General features: G+C 39.7%; 1 protein-coding gene across 1 annotated transcript in view; it reads left to right on the top strand.

Annotated features, from left to right (window-relative positions):
• agrn (agrin) overlaps positions 1 to 15,545 on the top strand; it is a 463,463-nt gene that overhangs the window by 384,173 nt on the left and 63,745 nt on the right. Inside the window, exons 19-20 of the mRNA XM_056448992.1 lie at positions 6,956 to 7,282; positions 11,066 to 11,191. Of these exons, the coding sequence (XP_056304967.1) occupies positions 6,956 to 7,282; positions 11,066 to 11,191 (453 nt within the window). The remainder of the gene's footprint in view (positions 1 to 6,955; positions 7,283 to 11,065; positions 11,192 to 15,545) is intronic.

Raw genomic sequence — 15,545 nt, 5'->3', positions numbered from 1 at the left:
ACAAAACATCTCCAGACTTTGACTATGAAAACACTGATACCAAGTGATCTTCGTAGCATTCGTCAGAGCAAGCAGAGCTGCAACTTATCCGGTCCACTGGGTTTGGCTTATTAATATATATATATATATATTTCTTTTTTTTTTTTGCGAATAGACGTCTGTGACAGTAGTTTTTCACTGTACTGATGGTTTATGTGCATCATATTCATTGTTCTGTTAGCAAACGTCTTTTGCAGTATTTGCACACAGTTGTGATTCTGACTACAGTATGCCACCCCACCTCTTGCTTGCCGCTGATTTGCAACAAAAAAATCTTGCACCTGTAAACACAGCGCCCCCTCTGTTCAAAAAATGTATCGCGATTCATTCAACGTTTCTACCGATTTGAATCGTCACATATTAAAATCGATTTTCAACCGACTCATGGTGAATGGTTACATCCCTAAATTTAACTTAATTGATTTGTGTTGAGACAATATAAAATAATAGTGTGGATCCCAGTATTTTTTACAATATACAACACATTTTAAGTTCATTATTTCAATATTTTTGTCAGTTTAGATTATGTTTTCAGGCCACATTTGCCTGGTCATAACACAGTGCAACATAAACCGATGTTTAGAGATCACGATTGGATCATCATCCCTGTAGTCATTAACCAGAGCACCTCTCTGTGTTCCTCAGCTTCATGGCATTACCTGCCTGTACAATAAAAATCCAGCTGCTTCTCTGGGTTTATTCAGGGATCTAGGAGGAAGTAAAGAGTGGGCTTAGGTTGGATCTTCACCAGCCTAGGGCGAAACTGGCAATGGCAGGGCCATTTATTAATTTCTTTCCCCGACATGTGGGGCAAAGCGGGCCCGCAAGTCTGCAGCCCCGAGGTGGAGGGGCTTGATCACAAGCTCATTTCACGTGTGGCTGGATGTGAATTAGCCGAAAGCCTGTCTTTCTCTCTCGATTTTTCTCCCGCTGATCTCTTGACGCTCTCCCATCAACAACTCTTCTTGATGACAAACGGTGCTATGAAATGCCACACAGAGTGAGCTACTACTCGTGTTGGCATAGCAGGCAGCAGATGAGGCAATCAGTGGCACATCTTGGTACATGACGCAGGGCGTTCGGGTCTTGAATGGCTGAGAAACTTTTGGCTCATCTAGAGTCCAAGTCTTGGCAGTTCCCTGCGCTCACATATGGTGTCATCACCTGTACACTTGCTGCAAATTGGCAGACTACATATTAGCATATGGGACAGGGGCAGCTCTCTGTGTTCATGTTAGTTTTGTTTATCATTTTTGTTCTAAACAACGTTTTCCGGGTTCAAAACCAGTTTACCACTCATAGAATGGAATGGAATTTCACTCGGGAATGTCGTTAGAAATGTATGCAGCAAAGCATGTCATACAGTATATATCTTTATTATGTTATTAAATTTATAATCAGATTAATATATCTATTTATGTTTTAGTTAAAATAATCTCAAATTGGTAGACTCATGGCTGGGTCAGTTGGCATTTCTGTATGGAGTTTGCATGTTCTCCCTGTTTTGCCGTGGGTTTCTTCTGGGTGCTCCGGTTTCCCCCACAATTCAAAGACATGCGTTATAGGTGAATTGATTAAACTATGCGTATGGATGTTTCCCAGTACTGGGTTGTGGCTGGAAGGGCATGTGCTTTGTAAAACATATGCCAGAGTAATTGGCGGTTCATTCCACTGTGGCGACCTCTGAAATAGAAACTAAGCCGAAGGAAAATGAATAAAGGAAATTGGTAGACTACACATTAGCATGCATGATGGGTGTCTCTTGCCAAACATTTTATTTTTAGTTGTCATTTTTGACCCAAACAACATTTTCCAGGTTCAAAACCAGTTAATCTCTGTGTCTAAATACAAAAAAAAAAAATCAAATCATCCATCAGTGTGTAAAAAATGTAAATAGAAATGCATGGAAAATATCTGTTGCAACAGGCCTGACATTACAATACACACCGTTTCAAAGGTCTGCTATGGTGAAATTGCTTACTAACCTTGTCTGTGCAAACTTACATCCAATTTTTCAGCTTCTCATTACCATGTAAAAGCGGTAAACCCTTCAAGGTACTATTTATATAGGGAAAAAATCCTCCCACGGGAATTAAGTCCTAACCTGGATTTTATCCGCCTACTGCATTAGTAGTAGCACTGCTGTAAGGATGTTTAAAACAACTTTACAGCTCAAATCACATTTTGAATATGAAAAATGATTTCAAAATATAATTATGACGCTAGCAAAACAAAGACAGAAAACCTAAAACTAAACAGACAACAGATTATTAACCCAGGCTAGCATTTATTATCAATTATTTCAAATAGGTGAGCTGCATTTTTTAACAACCAGCATGATACGATTTTATTAGCCTATTTCATGTTTTTTTTTCTTGCCACTGAGAGTTGAAGAAAGTTTTGAAATTGGAAGTTTCAATGTCACACTTTAGTCAGCCAACCAATTAGTGTGGAGGAGGGGCACTTTTTATAGTGCACTACTGATAATCCTGATCATAACAACCTAAGCCTCTCAACTAAGCTGTAAAAGCGCTGTTAAACTGCCAAAGCTAGGCGTTTTGAGAAGAGCATTGGCATTTTCAGCTAGTCCTGGAGTCTAAAATGTAGTTTTTGTTATAACTAGTCATCTTAATTTCACATTACACTTAGTTTTTTAATTATAGCACGATGCACTGTGTAGCCCATTGAATCTCATTGGTTAGAAATTAATCACCACATACAGTAGCTACTGTACATATTTTAATTCTGATTGCCTATTGTTTCCTATATTATTCGATTCAAATTCATTTACATAATGCTTTTTACAATAATTATTGTTTCAAAGCAGCTTTACAAAATGTGCACATGCAGCTGAGGTCAGCTAGACGCTAGTGAAGTGTTAGACACTAGGGGCCATGGTCTTTAGCCTCTTTGGTAGAGCAACCGGCTCCCATGCGGAAAGTCGCCGGTTTGATCCCAGCCCAGACTGGGTTGGGTGTTGTAGGACCGGTGGGGTTACATTGGTGCCGTGACCTGGATGGGAGTGAGGTTTAGGGGGGTGAGTGTTGCAGAGGCCAGCTAGTGAAGTGCTGTGCAGGTAAACCTCACTCCTCTGACCCCTAAAATTGCTCTAGCACCAGACACTAGAGGCCATGGTCTTTAGCCTCCTTGGTTGAGCAACAGAATCCCATGTGGAAAGTTGCCAGTTCGATCACAGCTCGGAGTGAGTTGGGTGGTGTAGGACGGGTGGGGTTGCATTGGTGCCGTGACCCGGATGGGAGTGAGGTTTAGGGGGGTGAGCGTAGCGGAGGCCAGCTAGTGAAGTGCTGTGCTGGTAAACCTCACTCTTCTGACCTCTAAAGGTGCTTTAGCGACAGATGCTAGAGGCCATGGTCTTTAGCCTTCTTGGTAGAGGACCGACTCCCATGCGGAAAAGTCACTCGTTCAATCCCAGCTCGGAGCAGGTTGTGTGGTGTAGGACTGGCGGGATTGCATTGGTGCCGTGACCCAGATGGGAGTGAGGTTTAGGGGCGTGAGTGTAAAGAAGGCCAACTAGTAAAGTACTGTGAAGGTAAACTTCACTCTTCTGACCTCTAAAGGTGCTCTAGCGACAGACGCTAGAGGCCATGGTCTTGGGTGTTGTAGGACCGGTGGGGTTGCACACATTACTTTAATACAATCAAATTTGGAAAAGTTAAGGTTATTATTTATTACATAATTTTATTGACCACTAATAGCTTTTTATTATCACCATAGACATACAAAACTTTCACTGAAACTAGTTGTAGAAAACTTAAACTTGAATCCAAATAATTTTCTGTAGTGACATCACATTGTTGATAGATCTCAGCTTGTTTTGAATCCTGAACAATGTCCTTTACCCCTTTCATTTCATAGTTTATCGGCTTTTCTTTCTGCATCTTTCAACTTCCCTTCCGCCCAAACTGCGCACTCGCTCACAGTGTTGAATGAAAAGACAGAAAGCCATCTTAATAACAGCCTTTCAAGAATAAGTATACGGCTATGGCGACTGAAGATGACAATGATTTTTGCGTCTCCTAATTGTGCACCCTGCCTCTCTGAAAACCAAATGGAGCGTTAAACTTGATTAAGCCGAGCTGAATGCTCCCGTTGCCAGTCGCTCTCTTTCAACGTACATATTTGTGTCACAAAACCCCAAAGCAGGGGCGGGCGACTCAAAAGCCCACACCCCAGATCTCTCTTTCCCTCACTTGGAGCTAACGCTACACTGAGCTCCTGAATGGCAGGTGCAGCCAAGTCGAAATAGGAAAACGCATGCCATGACACACGCCGATAGCATCGGTGCTCTCCTGCACAATGCTAGCGTATCAACACACCCGCTCCCTCTCAGACTGTGACAGCAGGGCTGATAGATGTAGTATTTCTGTAAGATATCGTATTTCACACCTCGTCAGCTACTCGCTGTTCAAATGCGAGATGATTAGCATGTAATTAAGAGCCTGCGCTAGCATGTTATCAGGTTCCCGTCCAAGCGCGGTTAGCCTGTACGCTAGGGACTCGCTAAAGTTGAGCACAAAGACACGGATGATTGAGCGTGTGGATCCCTCAGTCCCTATTGTGGCGGAATCTGCTTCTCCATTCGCCCATGCCACAGTTACTATTGTTATTATCCTAGCAGTGCTTACTTATTTATCAGAGAATATGCATCTTTGAAGAAGCTTTGGTAATGTCTTTTTTTAAGTCTGAGCTCATCTGCTGCAGTAGAGAGGTTTGTGAGCGTGTTGACAAGGCTGCGGTGGTTGGAGCGTCGACGGATGCCTGCACCAAGTGAGGGCTTCCTTTGAAGCTGCAGCTAAACCCTGCTTTTCTGCCCTATTTATATCAATCATTCATCACTAGAGGCTCTGGCTGTCTGTGATTAAAGCCTCCCTACAGGAGGGCAACATCTGAATATGTATATATAATTCATATCTACAGGCACTCTCTCACACGCACAAGCGCACTCTCTCACAGATCAGCCGTATTCTGCAGTCTCTAAGCCAGTAGTGTATAAACACTTCTGGTCAAGAGTCTGTGTAATGATCGGTTTGAGCTTGCGGAAAACCAAGCTTTTAAAAACCTCAAAGAATCACAACCGAAATAAGCCAAGGAGCAGCTTGGTTCTTTTTACATGTGTTCATTAATTTAGTGGGTAATTTAAAGGAATAGCGCAGACAAAAAAGAAGGTTACATCATTTTTTTTTCACTATGGTGTCATAGCATAGCTGTCTTACTTTTGAATGGTAAGGTTTTTTTATTGGATGTTCTTATTGAGTTTAATGAATGCAAATCAGTACTTGGTATGCTTAGCTTCAAAACACACACACACACAAACAAACACAAATATCATGAAAAGGGTTTGTATAAAGCCATGCAACAGTTTTGTATTCAAAACAAACCTAAATTTAAAGGGACTGTTCACCCTAAAAGAAGGATTGCTTCATTATTTCCGCATTCTTTTGTCATTCATAACTTGTGTGAAGAACATTATGGCCACTGTTCTTCAGTAAAATGAGCATTAATAAGTACTTGGGTTGTCTAGCTTCAAAAGTACATACAGTACACTGTATATTCATCATGAAAGTGATTTATATCAGACTTCTGAAGCCATATAGTTTTTTTTTTTTTTTTTTGCTGTTTTAAAAAAGTATTTCTGTTATTTTCTTACTCTTGTGTCATTCTGAGACTGTTTGATTTTTTAAAAAAGTACAGTTTGAAGAAAATTCCTTCTGCTATTCTTCAGTGTAATGACAGTGAATGAGTGCTTAACTTTGAAATGACAAAAAAGAGTGCATCTTCTGAAAGCACACAATGACTGCAGCAATATTTAAAGTGATACTTCACCCAGCAATGAAAATTCTGACTTTCTTTCTTCTGTGGAACATAAATAGATGGATAGATATTTTTTGACATATCTCTGTGTTGAAACACATGGTTTCAGATGACATATTTTAAATTTTTTTGTGTTCGGTTTCATTATTCACTGAAAATCTTAGCAATCTAAATGAACTTTCTTTGGTATGTTCACTGTTCCACATTCAAAAAAATGTTTTCTACCCAAAATATCTATGAGTTAATAGTTCTTTGAATAATCATTTATTTCTTAAAGTGAAGAAGTGGTTTAAAGTCACTTATAAGACAATTTTGTGGGATAGAAAGGTTCTATGAATATCAAAGTTTGTTTATGGAACCAGCGATGGCAAAAAAAGAACCTTTATATTCAAGAGTCTTCATTAAAATTTATGCGACTAAAAAATCTAATAATCTATTTATCTAGTTCACCAAACTACTCTGAATAATTTGTTCACAAATCCCTGATACACATTTAACCGACAAAGAATATATTAGTCATTTGAGGCATTTTTATGGTGATTTAGCTTAAAAGCTCCACCACAAATCATTGCAAGTGCATGGAAAAGAGCAACCAGGAGATTCAAAATCTCCCTTTTTTATTCCACAGAAAAAGTGAGTCATACAGATTTGGAACAACATGAGGTTCAAATAAATGACAAAATGTTCATTTTGGGGTGAAGTAATCCTCTAAGGCTAAGCCCTTGTTGTCTGACTACAAAAGAGGGCTCCTTGCAGGTGTTCAGGTGTTGGGGTGTAATGAAGCTTAAGTGATATGATTGAAACGCAGTGCTTTTTGCAGACAGGAGTGGGTTTATTCCTGGTGTTTCCATGCATTTGAATTTGATATAATCTTTGAGGCATACAAAGCATCTCTCAAAATAAAGACGCCCCATCGAGACCACGCTGAGTCTTTTTTTATTCTTATTATTCTTATTGTTGTTGTGTTTTAATGGCAAAGTGGAAGGGGTGGGAGGGTGTAGGTAGAATTTAAAGATAAGAAAGAAGGCTTGCAGAAACATTTCCATCTATGCTTACCCATCATTCCATTCCTGCTTTCTCCCAGAATCCATTGAGCTGACGGCCAAACCCACCCCCTTCCCAACCACCCACCGCACCACCCCTCCCACCGCTCACGTCAAGGTCACCAAACAGCGCCATGGCCACCACACCACCACTCCGGACAGCTTTGTGGTGGAGGCACTGCCTCCACCGAGGTTGGATATGGAGCGAAAGTTGTCCAGCCCTTTCACCACCCACCGTCCCACTACACCCTACAAACCACCCCACACCTCATCCCCACCCCTGGACTTTGACGAGTCGGGCAGTGGAGAGCCCAGTGGGGATGATGAGATGGTGAGCGGAATGGAGGAGAGCGGAGAAGAGCCACTTGGTAATGCATTCACCATAATCTTTTAGTTATAAGAGAGTTTAGGCATAATTGTCAAGAACAGATGACATGAGATGATGAAATTCTCCCTTGTATGGACTGACCTTGCACGCCAGATGACCTCGACTCGAAATGTAATGGCATATCAATTTAACATCGGCCATTATCTCAGCTCCCATTATTATTGGAGAGGTTTTGACACCTGACATCCAACCGCTAAGTGAGCAATTTCATTTGGAATCACTTCAGTGAGTAATTCCCCAAAATGACTGGCTTCAGTTTTTAACGTGGCCTAACCTTATGAGTAAGCCATTTCGAAAAGGCCATTTTAGATGGAGTCGATACAACGCCTAGTCCTTTCTTTTCTCTGAGCTGTACTTGCTTAGTCAGGAATAAAAATGAAGAAATGTACAGTATACTCCTTTAAATGGAGTTTTCTTTCCTTCTGTTAACAAATTAAGATGAAGTTTAGAAGAAATTTAAGGATTTTTTTTTTAAGTAGACAGTGGATTTTAGTTTAGTCTCAACTGTTTTTTCCTCAGAACCCAAACACATAAAAAAGGTTAACTGATTTATTGTTCACTTGCAATGGGGTATATGCACACAGACTTTTTCTTTCAATCAGCCATCCCTAGGACTTCTGGTAAATTGTCATCCCATACAAAATCGCTGCGTTTAAGATCTGATTTCTTAAAAAAAAAAAAAGCAATCTTCACTGCCTGGCTGAGATATGATATAAAGTGGATATCAGACCAAACGAGAAGCACTGCATTAAATTCTATTTTTTCGTGCCATGTCTTTAATATATGAAAATTTATTTTACTCCAGTATTTTCAATGGAGTTTTTGCGCTAGTCTGTTGCTAATGAGGGCGCCTGCGTTTAAACAGTCTTTCGTCTCTCTTTACGCTTTAACAACCAAATGGAGGCTTAAGTCTATTTAACTGATTATATTTAAATTACATTACAACATCGATGATGTAAACGGAACCTTATAGAATTGAAAATAGTCACATAGACCTTTCACCGGAAGTTTATCGTTTGGCTGAAAAACCCTAGCTGTGCATATAGCCCATTAAACAAAAAACATTCTGAGCAACTGCGCTTTGTTTTGATGTTTAAAACTGTACATACCTAGCAAGCAATTGTTGTGTTTAAAAGAAATTTAACAGATGTCTATTGGATGTCTAAACATAGACAGCTTGGCTAAAACAAGGCTAAATTTGGACTGTAGTAAAATCTAATAGATGTCTAAGAATAGCCCAAAACTAGACTAGTTATCAATTACATAGAAATGAATGACTACACATGTGAAGTCTATCTAACCTGTGTATTTGATGATTAGTCTAGTTTTTGAGCTGTTTTTAGACATCTATTATATTAAGCCGTCTATGTTTGGACATCCATTAGACATCTATTAAACAAAATTGCTTTGTATTGTAGGTACAGACCAGTTGAGATCCACAGCCATTGTATTTACAGTAGTTTAAATGCAAGTGTGAATGAAAGAACAAATTAAATCATAATTAAACTGGTTATTTCATAACACAAAATATGGCATTCACACAATTGAAGACTGAAATATATCTTAGGGCCCATTTTCACTGAGTGGTAGAGTACGGTACTGTATGGGTCACCTTTATCGGGCTTGCATTTTCACTGGTGTATGACAGAAAGTTTCAGTCGACGCCATTCTTGCTTGAGGAAATGTCAAGGTAAAGCTGTCGTTCACCTATCATATGAGAAGCACTTCTTACAAAACAGAGGCTTTATAAACATAAATACTTGTGTATAAATGTTTATTACTAACCTTTCGATGAACATGATTTGATTATAACTGCAGATCAATGACGGTGGAAATAGCCTAATGTAATGTCTGTGATTATATAAAATAAATAAATAAATAAATGCAACATATATGAACACATACAGACCCTTACAGTCTCCGATATGTTACCAATTACAGAAAAACTACACACAGTATATATTTAGTCCTTATTTGAGTTCAAAAACAACACACAACATATAGTACAGTCAGTGCAAACCTATCATCTGCATCTTCAATCTTCAGCAGCACATGTAACCTCTTGTTAGAAAGTAATTCCGTCATTCCGAGTTCATAATAGTTCAAAAGGCGATGATAATAGTTAAACATGGCAGTTTGTTCATGTTTTAAGTTGCCGAAAAAGTTATTTGCTCTTAATATATTTTTTGGCTTCTCCTTTGTCAGTTTCTGGAAGGATCGGATGTCAGAAGCACTTTAATAATCACGTACACATTATTATCATCAGCTCAAGAAGTTCGTTATTTAAAAAAAAAATAGACACGCGGCGAGCGTACACGAGAAAGCGAAGCAAAGCCTTGTAAACAACTATGGGGCACAGGGTAGATTCTGCTCTTCTTCTTGGCTTTGTTGCTGTTCATCAAGACAATAACAAGGTTCGTTTAAGCTCGGGTCGACCATTTCTCGTTATTCTATGTATATATTATTACGGTGTAATTTCTTGGCTGTGTATTTAAAAATAGTGCTTCCTTTGTTTTCATCCTCCTGGCTTGTTCACAAGCTAGTGACGTATCTCTATAAACCAATAGCGTTCAGCTGTGCGTCTTGCTCTGCCTTTTGGTACCCTTTTGTTGTGCTAGGTACCCTCTCGAAAGGGGACTCAAAAAGTATTACGGTACGGTTCGCTTTTTGGTACCTTTGACAGTGGAAACACCATAAAAGCTTTCCAAACCGTATCGTACTGCACCACTCAGTGGAAATGGGCCATTACTCCATCTAGCTTACCAAGCAGCTCAAAGTAGGCAAGTTATAATTCCAAAGATAATTCTAAAATGAATCATTTCCAGTGGATTTTGCCAGAATTTTCAGAATTAGCTGCCAAACATCAGCACACTAGCACAGAAAACTAACAAACATAGCCTGTAATAGCCACAAAACTCATATTTTTCTCTCAACTACAGCCACCCTTTAAATTGCTACCCCCTCGGTTGACATACAAGAGACAAATTCTTCAATCACTTTTCGTGTTTTTGTGTCCTTCACCAGCACGATGCTGTACATAAAGCAAACCAGCTATTTTTTCCAGCTAATGTAAGCTCTATAGACACTGTTTAAATGGTATGAGAGAGAGCAGCAGGGCCTCAGATTTATTCTCTTGTCACCGTTGGACCGAAGGGCTCTTTGACATGGGACACATGAAGTCTGTCTGACATCGAAATTGGAGGCCTCTCTCGGGACTTCCTGATGACTTTCTGAACCAATCGCCTAAAAGGCTGAAGCAGCGGGTCGACCGGCGCTCACCTCGGGGGCAGCGGATCATAAATTTGCCAATGAAAAGACGTCCAGGGATGCTTTCCAGCTCTACGCCAAAAGTCATTTTCCACCTCTCACTATCTCGTTCACACGCTGCCTCTCTCATACTCACAGAGCCACATCTGTCGGCTTTATGGCTTGTTTGGCAAGCGCAAGATATTTTGCCTCAGCCCACAGTCATAATCCACAAGATACATACTTGTAGGTGTGAGGAGAGTTTTAACAAGCTATTGTTAAGGTTTGCCTAAAAGTCAGAATGCATCAAGAAAGATGTAAAAAAAAAGTAATTTCACAAATGGTTTACTGCAAATCAAAGTGTCAACCATAGAGCCGTCTGCCTCTGTAATTATTTACACCATAATTTTCCTTTTCCGCAACTTGACACGTTAATTGTTTTAGCAATTATCCAAACATAGAGATATCAGTTCAAGCTAGAGAAGTGCTTGGTTGATGTCTTCATCTCTCTCTTCAGGTACAACAGTAGCTACTACCACTCTTCCCACAGCTGAGGAGCGATCGTCCTGTGACAACACAGCGTTCGGCTGCTGTCCCGATGGGAAGACGGCCGCCGTCAACTCAGAGGGCACAAACTGCCCATGTAAGTGCTTGATGATCACTGCCTAACAGGTTTCACTAGCTTTATATTACAGATGACAGCACGTGTTTGTGGATTAACTGTGTGAACAGACCTGACTTAGCTTTCAATAGCGATATTTTTTTTTGTGTGTGTGTGAAAGATTGAGAGAATGGTGAGGAGGAGGAGGAGTTGGTAATAACAGAGGAAACTATAGTTCATGAGGGTATATTATCTCAAGCGTGCCATATGGATGTTGGTTTAATGTGCCCAGGATGCAAAATTAGCTCTTGTGATGCGCCAAATGCTTGTAAAATGTGCCCGTTATTCAGCAGTTGGCTGGTATCAGGAACTGAAAGAAAATACATGGGTGAAAGTGAAGGTGTAGTTTTAACGTGTAATATCACCGCCATTACTGCAGTCTTGAGAAAACATTTTAAAAAGGATTTTTTCATAAAAAAATCTAAATGTTGAAAACAATTTGCTTAATACGTTGCTTAATGTTTTTGTGAAAACATTAAACTTTTTTAATGATTTTTTTTAAAGAGCCAATTATTATTATTCTTTTTTTTTTTTACGAGAAATTATATTTTAATGCACTAACATTGAGAGGAAGATTCTGACGTTATTTAAGATATTTTGGAACAATTTGAATTAAAATAAACCTTCTCCGGTTCACAGTTTCTGTGAGCAGAGCAAAACATCTGAGCGATGCCAAATACCAACACAAATGAGACCGCAAAGGTGAAACTAAAGTTGAGGGCCTTAACTAAGCTCGGCAGAGGCTCAACAGCCTTCGTACCTTGTGTCGTGAATGTACCTCAGAGCCATTTATGTAAATTATTACAACTAATACATTAATTAGTGTTTACAAATTTGGCTATATTAAAAACATCCGGCTATTAAATATGAATCTTAAAAGTTAAAGGGGTGGTCCACTATATCATGTTTTATCTTTTGTTGATTTATGATGTAGCTGTGTGAACATAAACAACATCTCTGAATGTAATACGCTCAAAGTTCAATGCAAAGGAAGACATTGGCTTTACAGAGTTAGCTTAGCAAAGCCTACAGCGAGCGAAGTTTAGGGGACTACAAAAAAAAAATCTGGGTTTGTGAGATCACAAATGCTTCAAGTTATGCGCATTCACCACACGCACGCCGTGCGCAGCAAGGGGCATTGCCAGAAGCGCTGTAATGCTATAATGTAGCAGAACAAGCTATTTACACAGAGCTTGTTCTGTTTCTGTATCTGGGCTTCCAAAGGAAACGACACAAAGAAAGAAGTGCTTAAGAGTTTAATTTTAAGTATGTTTCAGAGAATTATAAAAAAATATATAGCTAGCATTTGACAAAGGCTTCCAGAATTTCTCCCAGTTCTGTGCTGGATTTGACATAAAAATCCTCCAACCATAATAGAAGAAGCTGTGGATTGTGGGCCACAACCTGTAAGTATTTTTATTTGTTAAAATTAATCTTTTACATGCATAGTTTCTAGCGTTAACAGTATGTTGTAGCAAGGACAAAAACAAGAATGTTGAGACTATTAACTATTACTATTAACAGTTTAGCTACAAATTCATATTTATCCGTCAAACCGCTGTTAACAGCCACAATTTTCAGCAGGGATGCAGTGTCTCTCTATGCGGCTGCTTTCCCTGCGTATTACATCTCAAATAACAAACTCGTAAAAAATATGTGAACGTTTCATATTACTTACACATGCTTATTACGAATATATGTGAAAAACACTTGTCAGATTTTATTTTAGATAGCAGGCGTGAGGTTCAGGTGTGTCCTCTGTGTCATTTTCTGTCTGATTCTAGGCACAAACTTGAACAGCTACTCTGACTAACAGTATTTACACAGCGCAAAAGCATGTGCTTATAGGGGCATGGCACTTTTCCTCGTGATGTGGAGCCTTTCCACGAATCACAGCACATTTTGTTAGTTGACCAATCAGAGCCTCTTGATAGCGGGCCTTTCAGAGGAACTAGGAAATATGAGTCGTTTTCATGTTAGCTGAGTAGCTGTAGATAATGAAAGTAACCAGCTAACAGGATTTTCTACAATTGAAGCATGAGCACACATTGCTTTGCATCTTATAAACACAACCAAGGCTTAAAATACCCTCTGGAACCACTCCTTTAAATGAAAACACTCAAAAATATTACACTTGATTTATCCATACTGTTGAAGCACTACAGAAAGTGTTAATTTTGGCCCCTGAGTGTGCCAGATGCAGGGGAGCAGGTTCTGTGTCTCTCAGCAACCGTAGCAAATGGATAAACCAATTCTCCGAAATGTGTTGTGACTGGCATTAGACCAGATGTGTCCGTACACACACAAACCTTTTTCCCTTGCAGCAGCCCCATCTGTTTTATAAGAGCAGAAATTACACACAATAGAGACTAATCAATACACGACAGTCAGGGAGAAGCAGGCAGATGTTTTGTGTTCTCTGGATAGGAACACTAGGTCAAGTGTTCCCGTCTCTTCTCATATCCGTCAGCCGGGGCTCGTAACTCCCTACCGTTTATTGGCGATGTGTCACAGCAGCTGGGTGTTGAGGGCGCTAATGTCCATGGCATTCAGTGTCTGCTGTCAGCTCAAACTCTAGTGTCTGAAGTAGAAGCCCATATCAAGGTGTTTTCCTGAAAGGCTGAAATAAGCTAACTGTCATTCACCCCCTGTTGCCCTAAAGTGGTGATAGAAAGATTTGTTTAACTAGGCCCATGCAGAATCTGCCATGATTATAACTGATATGACAATGTGGTAATGAATGAGGCCATTATTTGGTAGAAAAAAGGATCCAAAATAAACACTTGCCAATGTAAATAGAAGTGACATGCATAATTCAATTTAAAGGCAAGCACTATACACGTGTGTGTTTATAATCACGTTTTTTTTAAATATACAGTATATTATCGGCCGCTAGCAACTCTCAAATGGTCACCCACTGAAGCTAAGCAGGGCTGCACCCGGTCAGTACCTGGATGAGAGACCACATGGCAAAGCTATGTTGCTGATGGAAGTGGTGTCAGTTAGGCCAACAGGGGGTGCTCAACCTGCGGTTTGTGTGGGTCCTAACGCCCCAGTATAGTGAAGGGGACTCTATACTGCTCAGTGAGTCCTGACTCTCTGTAGTTGTTAAAAATCCAAAGATGTCCTTCGAGTGTAGGGGTTTAACCCCAGCATCCTGGCCAAATTTGCTCACTGGCCTTTGTCCATCATGTCCATCTCCATAATTGACTTCATCACTCTCCACCAATCAGCTGGTGTGTGGTGTGTAGTCTGGGGTAATAGGCTGCTGTGCGTCATCCAGGTGGATGCTGCACACTGGTGGTGGATGAGGAGATCCCCCTCAATGTGTAAAGCGTTTTGAGTGTCTAGAAAAGTGCTATTTAAATGTAAGAAATTATTATTATTATTATTATTATTATTATTATTATTATTATTATTATTATTATTATTATTATTATTATTATTATTATTATTATATTTTACCTCATTATTTAATTTAATTTAATTAATATCATTATTTTAAATCCTTCAAAATATAGCTTTGTGCCAAGGGATAAATATAAATGTTCAAATTGTTTTCAGTTGGGTTTAATATAATTATTTATGACCCTGGAAAAGAGTAATTTTACAATGCTTTTATAACAGACTGTCATACTATGCTACTTTTACAGTTGGTGTTTATTCTCCAATGTTGTCCCCTAAAAAGCAAGCCTGTGATGTAAACTAGGGGGTCTTAGATGCCGCCACCCCACCGCTCTGAACAAAAGTTTAAAATATTAGTTAAGAAAGAATTTACATATCTAGTGCAAATTAAAATTATATAGCTCATTGTGCAACAGGATGCCATCTGGACGCTTTGTAACCAAAGATAAGGATGTTTTTTTCTTAATGAGCACACGCTAGAAATGATGGACCATCGCCGTATTGTGGACTTCAATTCCAATCCACATCTAAAGCCCGATTTCCCCACATGTCTTTTTGCGCTCCGTGGGAAATTCCTTTCCTCAGATGTTTCCGATTTCGAATCCGATCGCTGTTTCCCTCCATCTCTCTTCACATTCAAATCTCCCCCATTTGCTCCTTTTTGAAAGTCCCATCAGATACGAGCTGATGTGTGTCTGTGCAAAAAGACCCTTATCATGCAGTTTTAACCAGCTTCTGTCACTCAGCCGTTCCTGGGATTAGAAGACAATTACGGCTATCTTTCATGATAATCATACAAGTGCTTATCCCGGTCCCAGCCAAGCTGGAGCCCGGCCGGCATGATTGATTTGGGCAATTTGTTCAGCTGATTACATGCTGCACAGAACCCAGCGTCAGGCCCGCTCCCCGCTCTCCTCCAGTCGTTTATTCA

The sequence above is a fragment of the Danio aesculapii genome, chromosome 23 (genome assembly GCF_903798145.1).
Source record: "Danio aesculapii chromosome 23, fDanAes4.1, whole genome shotgun sequence".
Taxonomy (NCBI): domain Eukaryota; kingdom Metazoa; phylum Chordata; class Actinopteri; order Cypriniformes; family Danionidae; genus Danio; species Danio aesculapii.
Note: the sequence above shows the minus strand (reverse complement) of the source record. Positions and strands in the feature narration are given on the sequence as shown.